At 45.0% G+C, this 25,317-nt stretch overlaps 3 protein-coding genes across 7 annotated transcripts; 1 reads left to right on the top strand and 2 right to left on the bottom strand.

Annotated features, from left to right (window-relative positions):
- Nucleotides 1-4,876: 4,876 nt before the first annotated feature.
- mrpl12 (mitochondrial ribosomal protein L12) lies at nt 4,877-8,384 on the bottom strand. The gene is made up of 5 exons (XM_084488707.1): nt 8,200-8,384; nt 7,325-7,523; nt 7,069-7,134; nt 6,315-6,452; nt 4,877-5,497 (listed from the first exon to the last, which is right to left on the bottom strand). The coding sequence occupies exons 1-5, from the start codon at nt 8,256-8,258 to the stop codon at nt 5,381-5,383; spliced, it is 579 nt and encodes a 192-aa protein (XP_084344833.1). The 5' UTR covers nt 8,259-8,384; the 3' UTR covers nt 4,877-5,380.
- Nucleotides 8,385-8,636: 252 nt separating this feature from the next.
- On the top strand, nt 8,637-10,274 carry LOC311384032 (methyltransferase-like 26 B). Its single transcript, XM_084488628.1, has 7 exons — nt 8,637-8,755; nt 8,910-9,112; nt 9,385-9,547; nt 9,693-9,752; nt 9,840-9,907; nt 10,013-10,091; nt 10,181-10,274. The coding sequence occupies exons 2-7, from the start codon at nt 8,913-8,915 to the stop codon at nt 10,226-10,228; spliced, it is 618 nt and encodes a 205-aa protein (XP_084344754.1). The 5' UTR covers nt 8,637-8,755; nt 8,910-8,912; the 3' UTR covers nt 10,229-10,274.
- Nucleotides 10,275-10,579: 305 nt separating this feature from the next.
- Nucleotides 10,580-24,380, bottom strand: hgs (hepatocyte growth factor-regulated tyrosine kinase substrate). Of its 5 annotated transcripts, none has more exons than XM_084476169.1 (20): nt 24,243-24,380; nt 23,204-23,288; nt 22,953-23,028; nt 22,732-22,824; nt 21,714-21,834; nt 20,774-20,826; nt 20,559-20,627; nt 20,045-20,169; nt 19,231-19,369; nt 18,411-18,509; nt 17,959-18,054; nt 17,013-17,051; nt 16,683-16,847; nt 15,739-15,952; nt 14,776-14,948; nt 13,915-14,055; nt 13,243-13,420; nt 12,832-12,965; nt 12,269-12,451; nt 10,580-11,951 (listed from the first exon to the last, which is right to left on the bottom strand). In XM_084476169.1, the coding sequence occupies exons 1-20, from the start codon at nt 24,277-24,279 to the stop codon at nt 11,853-11,855; spliced, it is 2,319 nt and encodes a 772-aa protein (XP_084332295.1). In that variant the 5' UTR covers nt 24,280-24,380; the 3' UTR covers nt 10,580-11,852. The 5 variants fall into 5 exon arrangements, with proteins under 5 accessions (XP_084332295.1, XP_084332298.1, XP_084332297.1 ...); XM_084476172.1 differs by having other exon boundaries at nt 15,739-15,949; nt 19,249-19,342; nt 21,714-21,837; XM_084476171.1 differs by having other exon boundaries at nt 19,249-19,369; nt 21,714-21,837.
- Nucleotides 24,381-25,317: the final 937 nt, after the last annotated feature.

A 25,317-nucleotide genomic window follows, 5' to 3' on the forward strand; every position in this document is an offset into this window, starting at 1 on the left:
TTAATCCATGTACAGTGATTCAAAAAGGATTTGCAGCTCCCAGGAAATTAAAAACTTTAAAATCTTTTCCCTGAGGATTTGAGGAGAGAGAGAGAGAGAGAGAGAGAGAGAGAGAGAGAGAGAGAGAGAGAGAGAGAGAGAGCTTGACATGAGATTAAACCTGAACACAACTCTATCACTCTCGGCACTGCATGAAAATCCACTGAGACAGCGGGGCGGGGGGGCATGCATGAGCCTCCGTTTTAAAAACCAGACGAGACTAGATTGGTCATCAAGAGAAGCAGTGCAGGAAACACAATGTACCCCCCCCCCCCCCCCCTCGCCAAAAGTACATGTCTGCCCACTCAGGATGAGTCAAATGTTTTCCTCAATCCAGCACAAAGTGCGCAGAGTGTCTCCGAGAAATAACGTTCAAATACCACGCAGGGAGAGGAACTAATTGGGACGTGATCCCACGTCCGGCCCTCCTCCTCCATTACTCTAGAGGAGGAGGCGATCTGATTGCGTGTGTGTCGTGAATAGAGATAGATGAAGTGTAACAAAGTTCAGCTTTCTGAATCAAGAGGGGTTAACGCTGGAGTGGAGATGGAGTGGAGGTGTATAGGAGCCCACAAGTTTACTTCACCACTGCCCAGGGGTCGGACTTGGTTGGAGAAAGGGCCCGGGACTCTGAACAGACTGGCCCGCCATCTGCTCGCCGTTCATAAATATATTTCTGTCCTTTAATGTATTCATTGAAGCGTGGAGGAGTCCCAGCTTGCACCCGGCCATTGTAATGCTTCATTACTTCAGGTGAGATCACTAATATGCACATAATAACTAGTCTGTCATTCTGACACCGCCCTGCCACGGCCACCATCACAGCAGCCTCCATCTCGGTCTCTCTCTCCTCATTCTCAGCCTCACTTGAGGCTGCTCTCATATGCAGAGCACAACAATTATTTTATAAGACTGTTGCATTTAAAAATAAATAAAGGATAACAGCTGTCACTGCCTGGCCAGTTCAGTCTTATTGTGTGTGTGTGTGTGTGTGTGTGTGTGTGTGTGTGTGTGTGCGTGCGACGTGCGTGTGTGTGTGTGTGTGGGTGGTAAGGTCTTGTGATTGTGAGATGATGATCATTATTTTGAACGAGGTCATAGCCATTCAGCTAAAAACGATGCTGATGCCAGCGATGGATGTGATTCAACCTATTCACCCTGAACTTATCTTCTTTTACATCTCAACATGCCTAGTAGCGACTGGTGGCCCCTCACCTCAGTGCTCTGGAAACGCTTCCAGAGGCTGATCAAGGTCCTCGTCCTCCCTCCTAAAGGGAACCGGCTGCAGTCCACGTATCCCACAAACAGATCCACCGCGGACGCTGTCTCTGGGGGTCGGGCCCGTCCACACTCTCTCCTCTTGACAGGGGGCTGTGTGAGGCCGCCAGCCATGGATTACACTTCAGCTTCCGCACCATAGTCCCCAGCAGACCGTGCTGGCAGGCTGATGGATCTGGGAATGAACACCCCCCCCTGTGGGCCTGCAGGATCCTGGGCACAGCTCCAACCCCCCTCACCCTGAACACTGGATCCCTGCCAGGGTTGTGTCCTCAGTACAGTAGGGATCGACCCATATGGATTTTTTTAGGGCAGATACCGATTTTTTTTTCATCAGCCTTAGCCGATGACCGATACGCCGATACCGATTTTCTTGAGCCAATATTTGGAGCCGATACTGCTTTTGCTCCCTCAATTTACATCATAAAAATTACACAATGATGATGACAAATGTTGAATTTATTGAAACTGTGTGTAAATCATGCCGGGAAAAAATATTTAAAATTAAAATAAAAACGTCCGATGCCGATACACATAAAAAACGCAAATATCGGCCGACATAGCCCTCTCCGGAACTCCCTGTACGATGAGAAGCCCTACCTGGATGAAGTGGCTCTGGGGCCAGCAGCCTCCACATGAAGGTCCCCAAAACCAAGGAGGTCATGGCGGACTTTCCCGTTTGTTTCCAGTGTCTGTGACGAATACATTCCTTGGATATTGAAGATGTTCTGCAGAGACGGCACAGGCCACATTGACAACTCATCAGGAAAACATTCTGAACAAATAGCTGCTTAGGGGCTGGAATAATAGGGGCTTTTGTAATAATAAACATGTTATAATAATAGAGGCTCTTAGGGGTGAGCTGAGCCAAATGTTCTGAGTCACTGAAAAGAGCCGGAATACCGTTCAATACTGTAACACAGACGTTCAATAGCTTGATTGACACATGTGGTTTAATAATGGTCTGTGCAGAAAAATTGGAAAAGTCCAATTTAAATGTGAGAGGCAGTTGCAGTCGTGAAGTCACATAGTGTGTGCTTCGAAAATGAACCTTTAATCATAGCCTTGAAACAAGCTAAGCATGAAAAGTATAATAATCCATGATAAAGGACTATTGAAGAACCAGAAGACAGATGACGTCCAAAGCTGCTCAACTGGCAGAGGTACAGAACAGTGTCAACACACAGTAGGGAACCACGAGTAGCAGGTTCCATTGATTCTCTCTACCTTCCTCTTTGTTATTTACTACCGTTTAATACTGAGTGAGTAAGCAGATCACTACATCCAAATCAACGTACCCCATTGTTTCAGATACTTTTTTAACGTCACTAATGGGGTGAAGCATCTTGCTTAAGGACGCCTACATGCACATTCTGAACATTGGGGTTCAAACCCAGAACCTTTAGGCAAACACCATATACCCTTGACTTTGTTCAAACTTTACTGGCCTCCAAAGAGGTGTTTACCCGCCGTCAAGACGACTATCCTTACCTTTGTGTATCAGCAGTTAAGGGCTTTGCTGTTGTTGGTTCCTTGGGGTTCCTATTATTGACACAGCTCAGAGTCGTCTCTGCGAACCTAGAAGACACGAGCTCGGTTACATCATTTTGATACTGGCTTGGAAATAAACTTGTTACTCAGGCACATGAAATATTATTGTATCATCCCATTAAAAGTCAAGTGGGAGCGTACGTTGTAAAATGCCTGAGGGGGAGCTGGCTGCGGTGTACTGTCAGCCAGTCAAACAATCCGCCTTGACATAACAGGACAAAAGCAAAGACAAGTCTGCACCATACCGTCTCTGTGGCCTCTTGAATAAAACATCCGTCCTTGCATGTCGATTAGAAAAATTATACTATGTGACAGGAGACCGATTTATTAGCTATTTCATGTCAGGAGGCATGATACACAAAGCACAAGCTAAAACTCTCTCTTTAATTTAATATGTTTTCTTTGTTTTACGACAACCACTGGCTGACAAAAAGTCCACAGGCGGAGAAACGGGAATACTCACCCGTCTGACTTAGTCAAAGAAAAACAAAGTAAAAGACAGGAAAAAGACACCACTGATAGAGCTTAGTAGCTGTAAAGACACTGGCTAGATGTCGCGTAAAGATTGTGTCACTAAGGTTATAAACAGTGGTCCGAACAGAAGCTGCTAGAACTTGTCCTACAACCAAACCCATCACAGAGACAAAACATGATCACTATCTACAGCCATATAACCTGGTTATATCTTAGGATGATTTGACAGCAAAAGTCTGAGCAGGACAGATGGTTACATCAGTGAATAACTGATGTTTTACAGCATATGGGAGACAAAGACAGCAGACATTTGAGAGCATTTTGTAATTGTTCTTAACCTAAAGAGGTTTTTATGCAACAGGCATGCTGAAATAACTGCCATAGGCCTATTTATAAACTTTATTTTTTACACACCGTTTAATGTTTAATTAATGTTTTCTCTGCAACCTGTTGAATGTGTTTTAGCCCTGCTCTGTATACAGAAAACTTCAAGCATTATTATAAAAATAATTAATTTCCCCTTACCATGGACCCAAAACATAACGGCGAGAGCCAAAAAAAAAAACACACATCAGGGAGACTATGTGGAGTTCACTTCATACACTTCAGCTGTATACAAGAGCTATGTAAACCATTGAGATTAATATATTATGGAATCTCATCCAGTAAACTCATGCACAAGGACTCATCCATAAATCAAGTCCTTGTTTGACACTTACGTATGTGCATATTCCATTAGCAGTTTTGATACTCATGATACGTAGTAATAAGCGTGAAAAATGTATGGAAATAGTAGTCTACAATATAGTCTACTCAATTGTAATTCATTCCCGTATCTGACATTAATGTTTCCGCACAGGATAGTTCGCTAAGCACCATTAAACATTAAACATGCAGGATGTCAAATACACGCGTCGAATTCTTAGCATTTGGTGTGCTGGTGTGGTGCGCCACCGTGTGTACGACTTGGGGTAAAGCAGCCATGTTCAACATAATTCACGTTCTGGGGAAATTAAGCCTCTATTTTAGCGGGCGGCTGCATAGGTAGCGGTCTGGTTCCCAGGCTAGTGCACAAGTATGGGCTAAATTAATCAGCTTAATTGCATGTCGGTTTAATTTTTACTATCAAAACCTCAGTTTGATGCGCATAATAATTCATTAACCCATATGCAGAGTGCCAAGTAGGCTTATTAATTGGCTGATAGATACACATCTATCTATAAACAAAAAACATGTACAGCTTGGTTGGTGCAATTGATGAGTGGAGTTTTCTACTCTTTTTGTGCTGAATGTACTGTACAACACAGATCTCAACATAAATGTAAAATATCAAACTAGGACCACTGAACTTTTTAAGGATTGACTTGATTTCTTATTCCAAAAATAATTGCAATTGGTCACTTGATCTTATTATCTTTCAAATATTTCCTTCATTATCACCACGGGACACAATTAACATGAGAACACTTGAAAAGAACAGGATTACATGTGAATATTTCAACTTTAATCACGTTAATAATAATCATTCTTGCTGTAATGTAGACTCCTCCAACAGTTATGTTTATTTAGACAGTTAATGTGCCTAGATCTAGATCGCAACATCTTAACATTTCGTTCTTTGGAAGAAAAAAAAAAAAAAAAAAAAAAAAGGAGACATACAAAACAGAAAGAAAACCGTCAACTGACACGAAGCTGTGGACCCGCCGTTTGGTAGCTCCGCAGTAGCTTCACGATGCATCACACAAACAGATAAAGAGGCAGGGGGGTTGCAAATGGACCCCCTCTGTGTTCAGGGCAGAGAGGGGCCCGCAGCGAGTTCAGTCTTGATTTCTGCAGCCCCCCCACCTCACACGGAACGCACACGGAGGTCACTTCTTTTAGCGCCTCCGATTCCTTCCTCTGTTGCCTTCCCCCCTCTCGGATGGTCAAAGGAAAAAAGAAAAGACAAAACAAAAGGCGCACTAGGTGTAGCACGGGGTGGCCATGGCGTTGGTGGCGGGACGGGCGGGCAGGGCCGGTGGGACGGAGGCCGTGGGGGCTACTCCAGCACCACGGTGCCCCCTGCGGCCTCCAGCGCTGCTTTGAGTTTCTCCGCCTCCTCTTTGGAAACGTTGACCCGGATCTCCTGGGGGAGGCTCTCCACCAGCTTCTTGGCCTGGGGGGGGGGGGGGGGAGCAGGGGGAGGGGCGACAAGGGGAGATCAGGTGACCATAATAAGGGAACGGAACAAGAGCTGGGTCAATGTTATACAGCAATAGCCTGGAAATCCAGAGCCATCATCTAGAGAGCTGTAGGGTCTGGCAACCAGTGATGAAAACGGCCCGACTCGAGGGGCGGCGCCAAGCATGCATTTGAAAATATCACTGCACGCAATTGGATAACACTACGACCAATCAGAAGAATACAAGGGGTGACGTAACCAGACCAGCGGAGCTAACCAATAGATAAGACTCTTGCCGTATCCGGTCAGTAAAACAGCAACGCTTTTGGCCCGCCTATATCAGATACACCGATGTGATTAGTTAATGTTCTGGGCCAGGGGAATCTGGGAGTGAGTATATTGCTCGTTCCCAGAGTTGAGCAAATTCAAATTGTGCTATTGCGAGAGCTGTTTATGGCTATATCGAGATCCCCAAAATTCTGTCTCTTCATTGCCTGCTTTTATTTGGATGTTCTAGCAGAGTATATTGAAGGCAAGGCAAGGCAACTTTATTTATATAGCAGACTGAATATATTAGTGCTTATATTATGCTAGTTTTGTTACGTTTCCGTTTTTTTTTTTTTTTTTTTTTTACATATCAAGTTACATTCTAACATTGTTCATCATTTGCAGGGTAAAGCTTATAGTATAAAAGAGTAACCACAGGGAACGTTCAGGCTATGAAGTGGAAGAATGTAAACCAGACTTACAAGCAGACAACATGCATGTTCAAACGACCGAAAAAGCCATCTTTATTTTTAACTGAACGTACCTGCACCAGATTCAGCCCCTGCATGCAGTTCTTCACTTCTTTTATGAGTTTGACTTTCTCCGTTGCCTTGAGCTCCGTCAGTTTCACGATGAAATGTGTCTGCTCCTTCTTGACCGGGAGGTCGTCCTCCTCTGCGGCCTGCGGACACGGGGGTACAGGAATCCGACCAATGGGTTACTAGGATCTACATGAGCTACTGCAGCTAGCTACAGTCATAGCTAGCTGTGGTCAAGGCCTGGGCGATATGGCTGACAGACATATCACGATATAACTTGATCATATTGATCGATATCGATAACTTGATCATAAAAAGACTAGGAATTGCCATGCTGGATTTAAACACTTCTGTTTAACACTTAATACGACCTTCCACTGTTCTTCATTGATAAATACTCCAATGTCGATACAACAATGAAAAACACTCAAATATTGTAAATAAGTATGGAACCGTGTTTGTGTAACAAACCCAGCTGCTAGATTCAGTGGTCCAGTCGCTTATCAATATAAATTGAAGAGTCTATCATGATACAATAATTTATTGCCCAGGCCAACATCATATTATGATGATTATAACAACATAACGGCACCTATATTGACCTGGAGACACTCTCACCCAGTAGTGCCACTAGTCTCTACCACTACATGCATTTTTCCTTGTTGTTCAAGATATTTATTCTATGTTGAACGTCTTCTTCTCTGTTTCATGTATTGTTGGTTACTGGAAAAGTATTCATTCAAGAAAGGCGAGTCTCACCTGCGCTGCAGGGGCGGCCATGGCCCCCATTGGCATCATTCCTACATCTTGAATGTTCAAGGTTTTCTGTGAGAAATTGGGTTAGAAAAACAAGAGTCAGCCATTTGATCCACATACTTGTATTGTATTGTGTGTAGTGCAATACAAAACAGGTACAACCTACAATTCATTTAATTGAAAGTAAACCATTAACCCATTCAAACGCAATTAAACACTAGTTCGTTTTAGACAAGAACACTTCATATAATCCACATACCTTGAGTAGGTCATTAAGGTCTGACACCTCTAGTAAGGTTAGACTCGCTATGTCGTTGACCAGTTGTTGTATTTTGGGGGAATACTGTTTGGGGGCCCCGTCCAGAGGAGGGGCCAATATGGCTCCGGAGGGGTTCGCTGTAGTGGTCGTTAAATGTCTGAGCGTACACAGGGCTGGCGTCTGCCGCAAGAGCTCTTGCCTGTGGAACAATGGACAACGGACAATGATTAATGCCTATAAAATGTTAAAATAGTTATACATATCCGATAAACAGCACATATAACCTAAGTCAGGTATTCCAACGCATTCTGTTTCTTTTGTCTTTTTCCCTACCGCCGTTGACCAAAGTGGTGTTTGTCTTTAATGTTGGGTGTAATGTTTGATTTGTTTAAAGGAGAACAACCTGGACACTACTAAGTGCACATGACCTTGATGGTGGGCGCCGCGCACACGTCTCCCACTGATGGAGTTTAACATATCTCCACACATTTTAAAACTCAAGGACATCGGGAATCCTTGCGAAAGACAAGTGCAAGGTATAACTGCTATCTTAGCCATCGAGCCAACTATATACAAAGTCGACGGAGCAGCAAATGGCTATGAATGGCACTTAGCTAAACCGGCTAACATGTTACGTGCGATAACACAAAGTCGGATATTATATCATCGCTGCAGGGCAACAGAAAGGCAATGTATCTGGAGTATATGTGACCGTTTCTTTACCATCAATGCATTTAATAAGAGAAACGCGCCCTGCCCTTGAACGAGAACCAAACGTACAGTGTTCTTTGCACACACACCACTACCGCCACTGACACCACATACACACAGACACAGACACACACACAGCAAGGTGTCACAATAACGTCACATACCGGTGCGTGTTTCCCGCGATCCGCAGCGCGGTCCTAATGCAGAATCTGGTGCAGAACATCCTCACCAAGTACCCGGGTTCCTCCTCTGCTCGAACGATCAAAATATGCCCCAGCAAACCAGCCAGCGGTCCTGTCAATCCCCGGGTCCTTCTGCCTCAAAAGCACATGGCGTCCTCCGCTCTCTGCCTGACCTACCCACAATGCACCAGCCGAGCCGGGCCGCGTCTGTGTGTAACTTTATTAACAAGGCAAACCTAACAACACATTAGTAAGCTCGCATAGTTCTGCGTTCTTTCTAATTTTTTAGATTAGATAAGTTTTCGAACCGTAGTTTATTATTATCATTTATTATGTCGGTCGATTAAAAATAAAATTGCAAGTGCGCATATCGACTGGTAATGTCTAGAACCGTGAGCAGTAGCAAGGTGAGAATCCTGGGGAAATCCTCTTAACCAGGTAATCTCTGCACCCGTCTGTTATTTCTGGACATTTGTCACCACCCCGGCTCCAACAATATGCCATTTCGCACATCTTGTGCCAACCAGTGCAACAGGAGGTAATGGAACAATTCGTACAAAGAGGGCCCTACAACTAAATCACATAGCTGTTTTGAACTGTCATTTTTACTTTGTGTTTTATTGTTCCCATCTATTGCCAGGTTTCAAACAAACAAGTTGAGTGAACCTCTTTCATCCTCCTTTCTGACGCAGGCCATGTTGTTGTCGCCTCTAGCAGAGAGGAACTGGGAGGACGTGTGTTCTGTGCTGGAGGATGTGCTGGAGGACCAGTCCCACCGGGAGCTGTTCGCCCTGGAACTGGGATCTGGCACTGGGCAGCACGTGATACACTTTGCCCGGAAGATACCGTTCATCAACTGGCAGCCGTCAGACATCAAAGAGGAGTTCCTGGACAGGTTGGACGCTGTGCATGTGGATATAATAACTTTAACATTGATTGTCGGCCAGATACGTACATCATCTTTAAATCGCACAAAGGATACTTTTTTTTATCTGGCGAAAGAGATATATATATATAGAGAGAGAGAGAGAGAGAGAGAGAGAGAGAGAGAGAGAGAGAGAGAGAGAGAGAGAGAGAGAGAGAGAGAGAGAGAGATATATCAATACTGTATTTAACATTTAACCTATCCCGGTACAATGAGTGTACATACTTTGAACTTTCATCCAGTATCAGGGCTTATATCGTGGCCGCTAAGACCCAGACTGTACGTCAGCCCGTCCACCTGGACGCCAGCGAGCCCTGGGACAAGTGGGCGGGGCTCACCCGCAACTCGTGTGACGTCATCGTCGCCGTCAACCTGCTGCAGTACAGCGCCTTCACAACGGCACAGGTACATATGTGAAATGTTAACATGTGTTGTAACATGTGTTGTGTTACATGTTATTGCATGTCAACTCACCTGAAAATACTTCTGGTCTCACATCAGTTCCAGACCGATGTCTTACATATCGTTGTTTTATTGTGCATGTTACCAGGGTGTTTTCATTGGAGCAGGTCAGATCCTTAAAGAAGATGGTCTTCTGATCATCTATGGGGCAAGTATCTCCTTATTCGTATCTCATTAAGTGTTGAAGTGAAATAATCACCCTTTGCAAAAACCTTGTGTGTGTGTTCCTTCCCAGGCGTATGCAATGAATGGCATAATCACACCAAGTCGCAATGAAGACTTGGATGCAGAGATAAAAAAGATGTGAGCTGACTATTAGACTAAGCACAGTCAATTCATAATAAGAACCAGACTTTTTCTTTTGAGTAGTATGGTCTGAAAGGGGTGGTTAACGCACACTTTTAACAGGAACCCAGAATGGGGGCTCCCGGACATAGATGTACTGAGACAACTTGCTTTTGGGAACAGACTGCGGATGGAGCGGATTGTAAGCAACTCGGTTGCCCTTTAAGACGTTTCCATCTTTGCTACAGTGTGTGCAGACATTGAATTATGAACCGTTTTGTTTCCCCATAGATTGAAATGGAGGATTACAAGAAATGCCTTATCTTCAGAAGGCTGTGAAGGAGCCTAAGCTGGCTCAGATTAACACAGAGCTCAACACTACCTCGTTTCTTTCGCACACAGCGACATTAAAGGTGTGAAAACAAAATGTTGTAATTTTTTGGTCTGCCCCCATTAAATAAATGTGTCAAATATTATTTACAAAATATATAATTCTACTTAATATTAACTGGCCTCATGAATGTCGTTGTTTGGCTCTTAATCCCAATACCTGGTTCCACAGAGGATGAAAAGCAGAAGTCGAATACATGAATGTGACGGAGACCTGTTGATTGATTATACATTAATTTACGACGGGGTCTTTGTAGACCAGCATGTTACGCGTCAAACACTCAAAGGGTGAGAAGCAAATGGACGACAAGATATTTATTAAATAAAATCGTAAAATTACTTTGAAGTCAGACAGATTGAGAATAAAAGATCACAGATGGCAATTAAGAATTACAGAAATCAGCGCGTGTGAGTGTATGTTACACACATGCACCACCTCACCCTCATCCAACCCAGCACGTTATGCCTTTTTTAGAGACCCCATAAACATAACATAAAACAAAAGCAAACATCCATAGCAGATTTGAAGTGTTAAAAACCTATGTCCAATTGTTAAACAGATAATGCAGTATGTTGGATATATATCTTGTTATGACTCGGTGCTTTTGATTCAGGCAACACAAGCTATCTCAATTAAAACAAAGCACATAATTACAGCTGGGAAAGGGATGGTGGGTCATTGCAGCTATAGTAATTATATAACACCGCCGATCAGCATACTTTTCACTACTTCTGTCCTGTTTTCTTCATATCATGGTTCCTGTTAAAGGCCACTTGCAGCGGGTTATTAATAACCTAAAACCCTCAGCAGAATGGCCTTTTCCACTGTCAACCGCCAGACCGGGGTGGCTTTGCCTCGACTGCACGAGTTTTGGAAAATATGAGAGGTCCCGCGGTGGAACGTTGACTCAAAATGTTAACCTGAGGAGGGATCAGCGTTTGACTAGTCTCCCCTGGCAATTTCTCATTCATCAACATCACAGCGGGTCTCTTGAACTCCACATACAACCCCCCCCCCAACACGACGGCGTCAGAACGAGAACGCAATACTCGCTCCCGTTGCAGATAAACACGTGCATTTCACTTTAGAAAAATACGAGATAGCATTTGTTACATCCTTCCTTTCCTTCTCTCACCCCCCCCCACTCCAATCTCAATTCCATCATTTAATTGTTTCTTATATCCGACTATTTATCCGCAATTTGTTTAATAATATGGAATAGATACATACATGTTGGGGGGGGGGGGGGGGGGAGAGAGAGAGAGAGACAGAGAGAGAGGGAGGGAGAGAGAGAGTGTGGTGCACCCTTTCCTCACCCACTCTCCTTTGCGGTTGGGTGAGTAAGAACAGGCGGGCGAGGCGGAGAGTTCTGCGACATCTTCACGATATTTTCACATTGCCACGACGTCACAGCGGGGTGGAGCCTATGGGACGAGCCTATAGGACGAGCCTTGTGTTGTTTCCCGATGGCAGCGCTGGGAGTCAATGGAGGGAAAGGCGGGGGGAGTTGACCGGAGGGAGAAGGTGTAGTAGCAGTAGTGTTGTTGTTGTTGCGGACGTGGCAGAGTGTTGTCAGTCAAAGGAGATGAGCTGTGCTTCTGCACTACCGGGCGCGGCCTGCTGGGGCTGCTGCTGCTGCCCCTGCTGCTGCGGTCCACCAGGGGGCGCCATCTGCCACAAGAGGAAAGCGACAGAAGGAGGACATTAAAATTACATAAAATGAAGTATCGTGGAAGTATCAATTCCACAAATTAAGTATCATGGAAGTATATATTGCATAACATTAAGTATCACAGAAGTATCAATTCCATAACATTAAGTATCACGGAAGTATCAATTCCATAACATTAAGAAACAAAACATTCAAGTGATTCAACATCTCATATAAAAGGATATCTACATTTCAAAACACGGGTTTATGTTTGAGTCATCTCCACTATTATTAACGTGCCGGGCCTCATCCTCAGGGCCAGGGGGGGGGGACTGACCTGCTGGTACATGGGCTGCTGGCCCGCCATGTAGGGCTGCTGGGGGGCCATGTTGGGGTCCTGCCCCGGCAGGGCGGCCATCATGCCCGGCATGCCGTACTGCTGGTAGCCCATGTAGGCCATCCCGTTAGTGGGGGCCGACTGGGGCATGTTGGGCACGCTCTGCGGCTGGGAGGGCACGGTCTGCACAACGATGACAACGGTTCACCAGTTAAAAGGGGGACATGTTATCACCACCGGGCGTGAGTGTGGTTAGCCGCTACACGCCGCTTTGAAGATGTGCCTCTTCTGACATCACAAGTGGGCGTGTCCCCCTAGATGTGTGACGGATGGATGAGCGATGTTTGCTACGGTCCACTGGGTAGGCTGGTGGACTGATCTATCCAGCGCACATCTAAGGTGGACACGCCCACTTGTGATGTCAGAAGGGGCAGATTTCCAAAACGGCGTGTAACGGCCAATCACACTCACACCTGGTGGCACGTCACGGGGCCTAACGCCCACGTTGTGCGACGCCCGTGTACGTTTGTGTGGAGTCACATTCCTTTCTCGATGAGTCATACCTGGTACCCCTGTGTGGGCGTGGGCTGATAGCTAGAATAGGGCGGGGACGTTGTGGGCGGGGCCTGGCCAGGAGGTGCTGGTTGCCCATTGGTTCCTGCAGTCTGGTACATATACGCGTTGACCATATTGGGATCTAAAGACCGAACAAAACAGCAAACAAACAAAGAGCTTTGACACGATGCATGTGGTGTTATTAATTAGTGATTGACCGATATATCGGCCGGCCGATATTATCGACCGATATTTGTGTTTTTTACGTGTATCTGTATTTTTTCTGCCGATTGTCTGTAAATCATAATAGTAATAATAAATATCAGCTCAAGAAAATCGTCATCGGCGTATCGGTCATCGGCTGATGGAAAAAAAAAAAGTGGACCGAGGTGGAGCCAGAGTACGGCCGGCGTCCTCACCTGCGGGCGGCATGGCCTGGTACTGCCCGGGGGGGTTCTGGCCGGGCTGGCCCATGTAGACGTTGTGCATGGGGGAGCCCTCCACCGAGCCGGCGGGGCTGAAGGTCCCCGGGTAGCTGGGCGGGGCCCCGGGCTGGTACACCACGCCCCCCGCCACGTTGGGCGGCAAGGACTGCATCTGGGGCAAACGTGCGAACGTACGGTCAGCTTTATGCACATTAAACCACTCCATGGGACTATGTAAATGTATGTATATATATAGAGATAACTCTAATTACTGAAATGCATTCGCTAATATTGTAGGACTAGGATTTTGAAAACTGTCATGGTGCCTTTAATCGGAATCTATCATTTATTATTATTTTACCTATTTCAGTCCAAGATGTGCAGGTTTAATGTAGAATAAAAATCGTTCATATTATTTAATTCCCTGTACCCTCTGACCATTAGAAAGTACCTTTCTAATCGACAGTACCTTTCTAATGGACTTGAAAACGTTACTAAGTTTGAACAACAATAAAACCAGATTTTTTCCCCCAACTAAGGTAAGATAAGATGTGTCGGTGTGGGCGGGGGGGCATAGGGCAGAGAGGGGGGGGGGCTACCTGGGCATAGGGCAGAGAGGGGGGTGGGGGTCTACCTGGGCATAGGGCAGAGAGGGGGGGGGTCTACCTGGGCATAGGGCAGGGAGAAGGCGGGCATCTGGGCGCGCATCTGGATGGTGTGCTTCTGCTGCTCCAGACGCATCTGCCGCTCCTTCTCCTGCTCCTGGAGGCGCTGGATGGCCAGCTGCCGCTGCATCTCCAGGTACTCCTGACACACACACACACACACACACACACACACACAGTTAAGACGCCAATCAGCCAGTGGTCACAGAGCACCAGGTCGTGTGGAGACAGCAGATACGGTCCACTGGTGCGTAACTCAAAGGTTTAGCTTTTTTTTTTTTTTTTTACTTTTGTAGAATGAAGATCTAGAAATGATGCGTCATTGCATAAGCTGTTGAGTAAACATTTTGGAGCACAAATTAAAATCTAAAAAAGGAAAGCATATCCTTAAATATAATCCCAAGATGATGTTTTAAATATCTTAGAGTGGGAAAGAACCGCTTCGGAGTTCTGATGGACGTGCCTGCAATGTCCTCACACCACCATGCACGGTTGTACCGCTACAATCCGATCAGTGTTGCTGCATCTCCTGAGAACACCACGCTAGGACTGGGCGATTAATCAAATTTTGAGCTTTCTTTTTCTTTCTTTATAGAAATTGCAAAACAGATGGATACATATCTGGACATTATTTTCTATAAGACCATTTTGTGTATTTTTTTTAAGGGGAAATTTCAAAGTTCTCATTTGCAAAGTGTTTGTTTTTTTTGGAGAGAAACCATAAATAAATGCATCAATGTTTTCAAACTCAAAAATTATCGTTTGAATAAATCGAGATTTCAACATTGACCAAAAATAATCGTGATTATGATTTTTGTTCCCCATCATCGAGCAGCAGCCCCTACACCACGCCGCCACGAACCTGCTTCTTCTGCCTCATGATCTCCAGCTTCTGGGCCAGCTGGATCTGCCTCTGGCGCTCCGCCTCCTCGGCCGCCCGCCGGAGCTTCTCCCGGTGCTCGTCCCTCAGCGCGTTGAGGGCGGCCCGGGCATCACGCACCTGGGCCAGCTTGTCCTGCAGACCCTCGTAGTACACTGCAGCACGCACACACACACACATCATTACATCACTTAATATCATTACTCTCTTTTTCTATTCCATCATAATGTGTATTTTCAATGTGCAATAACCAAACAGTATTACTATTTATTCTTGATCATCTAATCATGGATATGTATATCATGCTGCAGAACTACGCACCTTACCTTATGCACTATTTATTGTGTATTTAGTGTATTGCTTATTGAGTATTTGTATTTTTTCTATGCACTGAGATGGAGATGCTTTTAATCTCATTGTACTTGTATAGTGACAAATAAAGGCATTCTATTCTACACACACGACAGGTGAGACCGTGTGTATATCATATATCACGGACGGGTAACAGGCAGAGGGACATTTACATACATTTGCACTTCCGAACAGATATCCTACTCATATCAGACTTGCTCTAATGCGCTGTCTAAAATGTGAAATGTGGAGATTTCATGTTTTATACTAAAAAAGGTCATGTTTGATGACCCAAAACTCTCCATTGCCATTCAAACGGATTCATCAACATGGTATTCCGACCCTTCTGCTCGTAATATTCTTGTGTATTTGATAAAATAATCCCCAGTTTTACCATCCCCTTTCCTTAATTTGTAGGGTTGAGGGTGATCGGGTACGGAAGAGGATTAGGGCCACACATAAGAAAAGTCAGAAAGTCAGAACTATGGAATTCTGACTTTAGTCCCAACATGGAATTCTGACTTTAAAGTCAGAATTCCATAGTTCCAGAGTTTAAAGTGAGAATTCTGACTTAGGGGGTAGCGCAGTACGCACGTCTCTTCTCGTCCAGCTGGTTGAGGATGTCCAGCAGCTGCGGGTGCATGTTGTTGATGGACTGGAAGAGCGAGAGCACCGAGCTGTCATTGGTGATGCTGCGCCCGCGCATGTGGTTGCTCTTCATGCGGTTCAGGAAGGTGGTGACCGAGTTCTGCAGGGCCTTCAGGAACTGCTCGTGGTTCTCCTCCGACTCGCCGTTCTGGTACTGCTGCTGGGGGACCCGAGGCGGGAAAGAACAAAGGGGAAAACTTAGCCGGAATTAAAGCCAGACATCTTCATTTCTTCTTTTTTTTTTTAAGATGTGTTTTTTGCATGCATGTAAGATAGTGGGGAGGACATGCAACAAAGGAACACAGGCAGGAGTCAAACCCAGGTCGCTGTGATCAGGACTGAGCCTTAAAGGTCCCTTGACATGCCACCAGGTGTGAGTGTGATTAGCCATTACAAACCGTTTTGGAAATCGGCCCCTTATGACATCATAAGGGGGCGTGTCCACCTGTGCTGGATAGATCAGTCCACCAGCCTACCCAGTGGACCGCAGCAAACGCTGCTCATCTATCCGTCACACATCTAGGTGGACGCACCCACCTGTGATGTCATAAGGGGCAGATTTCCAAAACGGCGTGTAACAGCTAATCACACTAACACCTGGTGGCATGTCATGAGACCTTTAACGGTACGCGCTCTACTCGATGAACCACCGGGGGGCGCCCCAAAGCCAGACATCTAGAAGCACAACGGCCGTAGTCCTCTACAAGGTTCACTTCATTCAGCTGTTGCTTGTTGCCTTCATTGCTCTAGGCATTTCCTCGTTTCTAAATCGTACGATATATAATTATCTCATGCGTTATCCTTTTGTTATGTCACCCGACTGCGGAACGACATTCCTCCTAACAACAGAAGGAACTACGGTGGCCTGAGAGGACCGTGTCTCCGCCTACCTCCACTATGTTGACCGGCTGAACGGGGACGTGGGTTTCCACCGGCGCCGCGATTGGCGGCGGGGGTTCGGCCAATGGGACGGGAGCCGGGGCCGAGGGGGTGGGGCTCTTGCGGGACTCCTCCTGTTTCTTCTCCCAGTAGGTGCGGTTCAGGTAACGGGCCAGCTGCAACGGACCGGACGGCACATTTACATCCAGTTGTACGAGGATATATTCAACATTTACATGCAGAGATACGTTTTCAGCATACACATGAATTCACAGGATCGTGTTTAATATAATATAGTGATATATTATTCATGACACAATGTTTTACGGGATGAGCCGTACCTCTGGGTCGACTTCCTCAGCTGACGGAGCAGAGGAGTTCTGTAGAGAGGATATACTAGGTTATTATTACACTTCAATCCTGACTGCCGCGATAGCCGTCAGGGTTATAGATATCAGGACCGCAGGAAACCTCTACATATTCGATCACAGGCTGAAAACTCATCTGTCCTGACTGCATCTCGGCCCATAAAAAGAAAAGCTATCTCTAGTTTCTAAAATGAGGCCCTTGACACAGTTTGCATATTTATGTAATTGCATGAAACTTCCATTTTCTGTAAAGCATCTTCACGGTTGTATGCACTTATTGCAAGTGGTTTTGGGAAAAAAAGCGTCAGCTTAATAAACATAATGTAATGTCATCCCTCCCTGACGATGCATTCTTCTTCTAAGGATGTATAAACTATAAAGGAATCACTATAATGGAAAGACGGAATGTTTCATTTAGGAGTCACACCGCTTGGTACTGTGGCGTGAAACTGTATCCTAGGAAATAGGGCTGAACGATTAAAGGTATTCAAATCAAAATCGCGATGTAATAGAACACGATATGCAAATCGCAAAGGCTGTGAATAAATTTACAATTCAATAGTTAAATAAAGATGTTATAATATCAATTAATCTCAACACATCGGCCTGGCCTAAAGGAAAGACCAGTTTATATGTTGACTGCTTCCAAAGTTGTGTTGGTCATACTTAAGAATGATTTATTGCTTTTTTAGTGAATAATACAGAAAATAAGGAACTGGTAAAAAAAAAAAAAAATATAGAATATTAAATCGCAATACTGGTCAAAATAATCGCAATTAGATTATTTCCTCAAATCGTTCAGCCCTACTAGGAGATGTGTGTTATGGCTGTGGCGCGTGTCCATGTGGCCACGTCGCCAGGTGACCGGCGCGCGGCAGTGTGTCTCTCTGGAGCGTGCGTGCGCAGCGCGGAGCCTCACCACGGGGGAGGAGTACAGCGTGCTGACGGGCGGCGCCGAGGAGGTCACGGGCGTGGGCTCCGCTTTGGGATACGCCGAGTAGGAGTTCTTCTGCCTCTGCAAAGAGAAACGCACAACGTGCTCAGAGGATCAGAATCATCTGAATCCTTTTATTGGTCATTGTACAACGGAATTGTAGCAGCATCCAAGTATACACACAACACGTGAATAGTAAAAGATAGTAACAAGTACAAGGCAGTAGTGCAATGTACGCATAAAAATATAAAATAGATAATATGTAGTTTTTTTTTACAATTATTGCACGATTGTCCGTGTGTGTGTGTGTGTGTGTGTGCGTGCGTGCGTGTGAGTGTGCATGCGTGATGATGTGCTGGATGATGATGTACTGATTCCATCTTAAAACCACTCATCACGGCGCGCGAAGCCAAACGTCAGATCACGAGAAGACTCACCGCCCTCTCCTTCTCCTCAGCCTCGCTCTGGGAGAGCGCGATGGCCAGCTGCAGCTCCTCCTCCTCCTGCAGCGCGGCCTCGTCTCTCTTGGGGGGCATCTGGGGAGACAGGGTGCAGAGGGACCTGTAACGCTCGGCCTGAGGACACCGATGTGGACATCAGAGGCAGGGCGCTGGTTCTAACGGTGCAGACGGCTACAGACTAACCACGGCATGCCTACGCTGTTAGCTTTTTGGCGTTTTTCACTTTTATTTTTTTTTTTATATATATATCTGCTTGGGTAACTCAAAACGTATCTTTAGGAACAAGAAATTCAAGGATATTATCTAATGGACTTGGCTTGTCATTTACAACATTCATTTACATACATTACGTCGATGACTAGGAGAGCAACGTCTGATCGTTTAGACGTCTGCACTCTGAACAGCTCACAGACAACAGTAAGAACTTGAGGAAATACCGTTCTTTAAACTGAAACTGTATTCCCTCAAGTCGGTTGAGCAATACCGACTTGCAACACCGACTTAATATGGCTAGGTATCTAACCACATCAACTTTTTTTACTTTTTTCATAGAAAATCTGAGAGAGGCATGTTTTGCATCATCTTATTCAAAGTTCATATATATATATATGCATAACAGTAACATATTTTAGCTAGCAGTACAGTCAACAGCATCCCAAAACAAAACCCTAACCAGGCATTCATTCTTTATTGCTGCTAGCTAGCTGGCGGCATTAGCTCTTCTATCCCCCCCCCCCCCCCCCCCCTCCCCCGAGTAGACCACTTCTAGCTGCTGTGTGGCCATCGCTTCACTTACTGTTTCCTGGACCACTACCTGAGACTGCTGGGACAGTGGGCTGGTCAGGTACTCGGGCGGCAGCTCGGCCGGCCCGGCGCTGGCGGCGGTGGCCTTCCCCCCCTCGGCTTTCCTAGGCGGGGGAGAGAGGGAGGGGTGGCTGGTAAGGACCAGGAACGGGGAGGACAGACAACCTTGAGAATCAGCAGAGTCAACAAGCCATACATGTACAGAGCGCTTGATCCAGAACAGGAGAGGAGAGCGAGACAAAGGGTAGAGGCCGACAATAAACGCGAACAACAGCAGAACACACAAAAGCAGGCACATATTCTTTAGTTAGGCTACTAAAGCAATGCATGCAAATAGAACATTGCATTGGAGTCATGTACCATGTTAATGCAGTATAGTTAGTACATAGTATATATGTATAATAGATTAGTATCATAAATGGAGGGGCAGAAGAGCAAGACTATGGCCCAGTCCCATTTATCTCCCCTTAACAAGAACACTTGCTTTGAGTGCCCTTAGCTGCAAGTCAGCTCTAGCAAGCTCCCGAGCTGGCTAGCGTTCAAGGGAGGATTTTAAGGAAAATAGGCACTTCCCCTTTCTCCCCTAAGTATTGGGACACCCTACCCCTTCACGGGAACGCGCAAAATCTAGGATTAGGGCTCAAATCTAGGGGAAGGGGGAGAATTGGGACAGGGCCTAAGTACGTACAACTCTCTAGCTTAGGCATGAGATAAAACAGCAAGGATCAGATACAGCCGCACACACATTATTAACCCTTCATGCCGTATGCACTCCCATTGCTTGGGCTGGCGAGATGCCAACTTACTTGTTCAGATGTTCAAAGCAGGGCTCACAGACACGCACTTCCTTCTCAATCCCAAACTTGGGGATGGTGGAGTACTTAGAGGAACACTTTCCACAGAAGATCTGACCACAGGCCCGGCAATGGTGCTGAAAAGGCAAGGAAACCAATGAGGCACAAATAAACACGGTAATCGGTGTGTTGAAGCCTCTGAGCATGGACTGCAAGGCTCGAGGAGAAAGCATGACTTAGTTAACCATTAACAGAGGACATAATCTAACACCCCCCCTCCCCCCACGGCCCATGAAAGAGCTCCAGGACAGAGCTCCAGGACAGAGCTCCATGACAGAGCTCCATGACAGAGCTCCAGGACAGAGCTCCATGACAGAGCTCCATGACAGAGCTCCAGACAGAGCTCCAGGACAGAGCTCCATGTAGAGCTCCAGACAGAGCTCCAGACAGAGCTCCAGGACAGAGCTCCAGGACAGAGCTCCAGGACAGAGCTCCAGGACAGAGCTCCAGGACAGAGCCAGCCTACCTTTCGAGTCATAACTCCAAACTGAACTCTGCAGCGGTGGCACTCCTCGGCGTCCACCCAGTCTGGGGCCTTCAAACAGCAGAAAAACACAACCCTTTACTCCAGGAAGCGCTCGGTATATACGCAATGCTTATAATAAACAGAATAGACAAAGATGTACATTGGGGAATGTCAGGGATTAATGAATGACTGGGGGGTGAAAAGTCCTTCATTACCCTTTCAGCAGCAAACATAGCGTCGCTCTCCTTGAACTCGGGGAACACATGTCCTGTTGGCAACAGAGAGGAACACACACCTGGTAAATACACCTGAGAAACAACCTGGAATTAAATGTATTCATGAATAGTGTGAATGCATGGTTAAAGGACATTTCTATGTGTGATGATGACTTCTTAACCCCCTGAGCCCATGCCGAGCTCGACGTTCAGCTCACGATGAACAAGCACCGCTGCAGTCTGACAGATCAGATCAACAACAATGGTGGCCCCCCAAGGAAAACATAGCAATCAAAACATGTTTTAATACGAAATAGACCGACTGACGATGTTAGACAGCAATCCCCACAAAGGGCTTTTCTTAGTTTCAAATATGCTTTTGCTTTTCTTCAAAGAGAAAACGAGCCACGCCCATATTTGGAAATCAACAATCATCAAAAAACCTGCGAAAGGCAAGCATGTAAATCAGGATGTTCTCACGATTAGGCCTGGGCGATATGGCTGAAAAACATATCACGATATAACTTGATCATATTGATCGATATCGATAACTATTGATCATTTTAATGACCTAAAAAGACTAGGAATTACCATGCTGGATTTAAACACTTCTGTTTAACACTTAATACGACCTTCCACTGTTCTTCATAGATAAATACTCCAATGTCGATACAACAATGAAAAACACTCAAATATTGTAAATAAGTATGGAACCGTGTTTGTGTAACAAACCCAGCTGCTAGATTCAGTGGTCCAGTCTCTTATCGATATATATTGAACATGTGTTATATTGATAGTGATCAAAAGTCTATCACGATACGATCATTTGTTGTTTTATTGCCCAGGCCTACTCACGATGCAACATTTCTTTGGCTTGGCGAAATGTTCAGAAAGGCAGTTGATTGCAAGTGAACCCGTTTGAAAGCCTGCCGAAACTCACCCTCCACCTTCATGATCTGGTACGTGTCCTGGACCACCTTGTACTTGGGCTCGTTGCGGAAGGCGTGCGCCCAGGCTTGGATCAGGTAGAGGATCTTGTTGCGCACGTTGGGCTCGGTCTGCTGCTGGGGGCGAACCAAAACACAACGGATCCAGACATCACTACAGAGGGGACGCTTCACCGCAATGGTGGGGCCAACCTCCACTACCATTGCTGTATAATTGGCTCATTCATTAATTCCCTCACTCTCCACCTCAAGCTGGTGTGTGGTGAGCGTTCTGGCGCAGATTGGCTGCCGTGCATCACCCAAGTGGGTGCTACACATTGGTTGGTGAGGTCCCCCCTTCACTGTAAAGCGTCTTTGAGTGTCTAGAAAAGCGCTATATAAATTCAATCAATTATTACCATGCCATTTAATATGGCATGGTAATATATATTTATATATACCACCTAAATAAATAACCATGCCGTTATTTCTGTAGGTCACAAATAAGGTTAATCACCATTTAAACGTGTATGTTGTTATGTTTTGGCACGGTAAGAAGCCTGAGTATAGTAGGCTCCTTTAAATGACTGCATGTGTTCATAATAATATTGACAAAAACAGGAAGTCCAACCCAACCAGCATGAGTCGGAGTCACATGATGAGGTGGAGCTCCAATCAAATACTGCTAACTCATGCAGTATGAGCTAGCTGCCAGACAATTCTTAGTAATGTCATGTTTAATAGAAAGGCAATATTTACATTAAACAGACATATATGAGAGACTTAAATGTCACTGTTTAAAGGTTAGGTCAACCTTTAGCTTTTAATTACAATTGAAAGATACTGATTTTAAAAGTTTCTGGTCGTATTCATGTTCTTTCAACCGATTTTACAAACAGGTTAAAATAAGATTGGTGAATTCAATTTAAGGTAACAGTATTTCTGTAGCAATTAATAAAATAAAGAGATCATTCCCAGAATTGATGAGAGTCGGATAGTGGATGACATTACAGAGACTAAAGCCAGGTTCACCTTAATGAGATCCTTCAGTTCCTCCATGGTCTGCTTGCTGGCCACCTCATCGTGAACAGTCTGGCCGCAGTTCTTCACTACCGACTCCAGGACCTAGAGGCGTACAACACGTTGCATATAGGTATTGTCCCTCTCGTTTTACACACACAGAATGAGAAGCTAGTCATCGAGGTACTTGAGCAAAAGAGCCAATGATAAGTTTTCCTTCATACAAACCGTACCTCAAATGCATAGAGGGCCACATGGGGGTTCTTGTCGTTCAACTTCTTCTTGATGGCACCAATAGCATACTTAGCTCTGGATTGGTGAGGTTAAAAAAATAAAGGTCCAATATTGAACAATAATAATATTATAATGACAACAATAACGTAATGAAGCCCATGCCCTTCACTTCCTCCAATACAATCTCAATCGTTGTTTGATACACGATTCTTGAACTTAAATAAAAGGTGATTATAATATGATGACTTACTGCGTGTCTCCCTGTCGAATAAGATCACAGATCTGCAGTATCGACTCCCAGTCCGTCTCAAGTAGCAGCTGACTAGTGGCTTTATCTACAAAACAACCATTAAAAACTGTTACAAAAGGGAAAAATATACATCAGTGCCACCACCATGCTTTGCTTAGCCATAGAAAGGATCTGGCCATTAACTAGTTGATAAAATTCGGTATTATGCAACAGAATGATGATATACATCATTGTTTATCGTACAACACAGATAGATATACAGAGCATTGTTTTATGAGGCACACTCAAGAGTAGGGTTCACCGAAAATCACTGAATCATATATTTGCGAATAGAGGAAGGGCTAATCGATGTCATGTAATGTATTTTTCTTGTGTAGTCCCATGGACAGGCCAGATATTGGTCAAACTAGGCGTAAGGTTACTTCTAACCTAGTGCATTATAATGAGCACTGGATCACCCGACCAACCCTACAAGAAGAATAATAATTCTTCTAATCAGTCAATACATACAATGTGAATCTACTGTCTAGTTAGTTTAGTCAGTTTAGTCAGGGGAGTCAATGAGTCCATTGTCTGGTTTGATGTTGTCTTAATGCTTATTAATCGGAACAACAAACCACCCTGATGATAATGACGTGAGTCTTTCAGTTTCTGGGTGGAGGTTCCCCACAAATAATGTCAAATGCACCCGTTTCAGAAAACAACGTAGCGAAAGATCAACCACATCATATACACACACACACACACACACACACACACACACACACACACACACACACACACACACACACACACACACACACACACACACACACACACACAAAAGACTGTGACTTGTTAAATGCACGTTGTCTAAATAAAGCCCCGGGTCTCCCCGGGCCGTGAAGCGACGCTACACCGCCTAGCTCCAGTTAGCAAGCTAGCGTTAGCCGCCGGCCTCGGAGCCGCAGACGTCAAAACAATACGTGGAGGAAACATCGCACGGACGGGGAGGCGACGTTTCGTACGGATCGTCAACCGTGTCAGCAGCACGTCTTACCGATTAGCCTCTCGAACGTGCCACCGCCTTTCCCCATCCTGTATTAGAAGACTCGACCTGGTCAACGAAGAGAGTTGTTGAGGCAGCTGAGCTGTTGCCACCGCTACTGCTGCTAGCCTGATAGCTTCGGTGGCTAGCTAGCTGTTTTCCTTCTCCTTCCTGGTTCCTCCGGGGAAGGCCACGCCCTCTCGAGCGTAGTCTGGTTGACTGGCTAAACTTGTGACACTTTCGTCAGCCTATTTCTTTCTCACACGTCCAGCAAGATGGTCGCTACATTATACCAGATCAAACCTACAGCAGGTGGATTTCTCTATTCTTATAGACCATTTTCATATATATGTATATATTTTTTATTTATTAAATGTTTTGGACAAGGTGGTTAAATAATATAATGTGCATTTATATTAATTTCCATCATAATATTGAAAGGAGGATCCATAACAACGCTGTTAGTTGCATGATCCATTATTTGTTTACATATATACTAAGTTATTGTCAAATGTAAATCTAATCTACTAAAGAAATAATCTCACTGGATATTCCTATGCTTTCCTTTTCATATTGTATGAAAACATCGCAATACTTCACAGGCCTCATTCAAAATGTCTTCATGACATTCCTGCTTTTAAAACAACTTAATCAGAACACAACCCCCCAAACAATGTCTGGCTTTATGTAACATCCCTCCTTCCTTACCATTGTACAACGAATCAACACAAAACTGCTTACTGTATTCCCAGTAGTACTCTACAGAAAACATTGGTATAGGCCTACTTAGGTCATATATGAGTCACTACCTGGCACACAGTACACTGGTTTCCATTGTTGTGATTGGACTGTAATGCTATGTAAAGTGGCATTGTGTGGCCCTTTCCTTGGCTGTTGCGGACAGCCAATGAGGAAACCAGGGCACCAAGCCAATGTGCCTACTTTCATAGACCAATCTTACCGTTTATAGCCCATTTTATCCTGGTAAACTTACATTATACACACACACACACCCACACACACACAAACACACAGTTCAGGTGCTGTGATTTTGTGTGATTTAACTTGCTAGATTTACTATATCCCT

This window comes from Micromesistius poutassou (genome assembly GCF_964030765.1).
Source record: "Micromesistius poutassou genome assembly, chromosome: 1".
NCBI lineage: Eukaryota > Metazoa > Chordata > Actinopteri > Gadiformes > Gadidae > Micromesistius > Micromesistius poutassou.

Bases quoted from the DNA above. Each gene is read 5' to 3' on its own strand.
- hgs (XM_084476168.1), bottom strand. From the start codon at position 24,279: ATGGGGAAAGGCGGTGGCACGTTCGAGAGGCTAATCG. The intron at 22,825-22,952 runs GTACGGTTTGTA...GTACGCCTCTAG, and splicing joins TGGCCCTCTATGCATTTGAG to GTCCTGGAGTCGGTAGTGAA. The intron at 13,421-13,914 runs GTAGACCCCCCC...CGTTTGCCCCAG, and splicing joins TCTCCCTGCCCTATGCCCAG to ATGCAGTCCTTGCCGCCCAA.
- mrpl12 (XM_084488707.1), bottom strand. From the start codon at position 8,258: ATGTTCTGCACCAGATTCTGCATTAGGACCGCGCTGCGGATCGCGGGA. The intron at 7,135-7,324 runs GTATGTGGATTA...AATTTCTCACAG, and splicing joins ACCTTAATGACCTACTCAAG to AAAACCTTGAACATTCAAGA. The intron at 6,453-7,068 runs GTGAGACTCGCC...CCGTGTCCGCAG, and splicing joins TGGCCGCCCCTGCAGCGCAG to GCCGCAGAGGAGGACGACCT.
- LOC311384032 (XM_084488628.1), top strand. From the start codon at position 8,913: ATGTTGTTGTCGCCTCTAGCAGAGAGGAACTGGGAGGACGTGTGTTCT. The intron at 9,753-9,839 runs GCAAGTATCTCC...GTTCCTTCCCAG, and splicing joins GTCTTCTGATCATCTATGGG to GCGTATGCAATGAATGGCAT. The intron at 9,908-10,012 runs GTGAGCTGACTA...CACTTTTAACAG, and splicing joins GATGCAGAGATAAAAAAGAT to GAACCCAGAATGGGGGCTCC.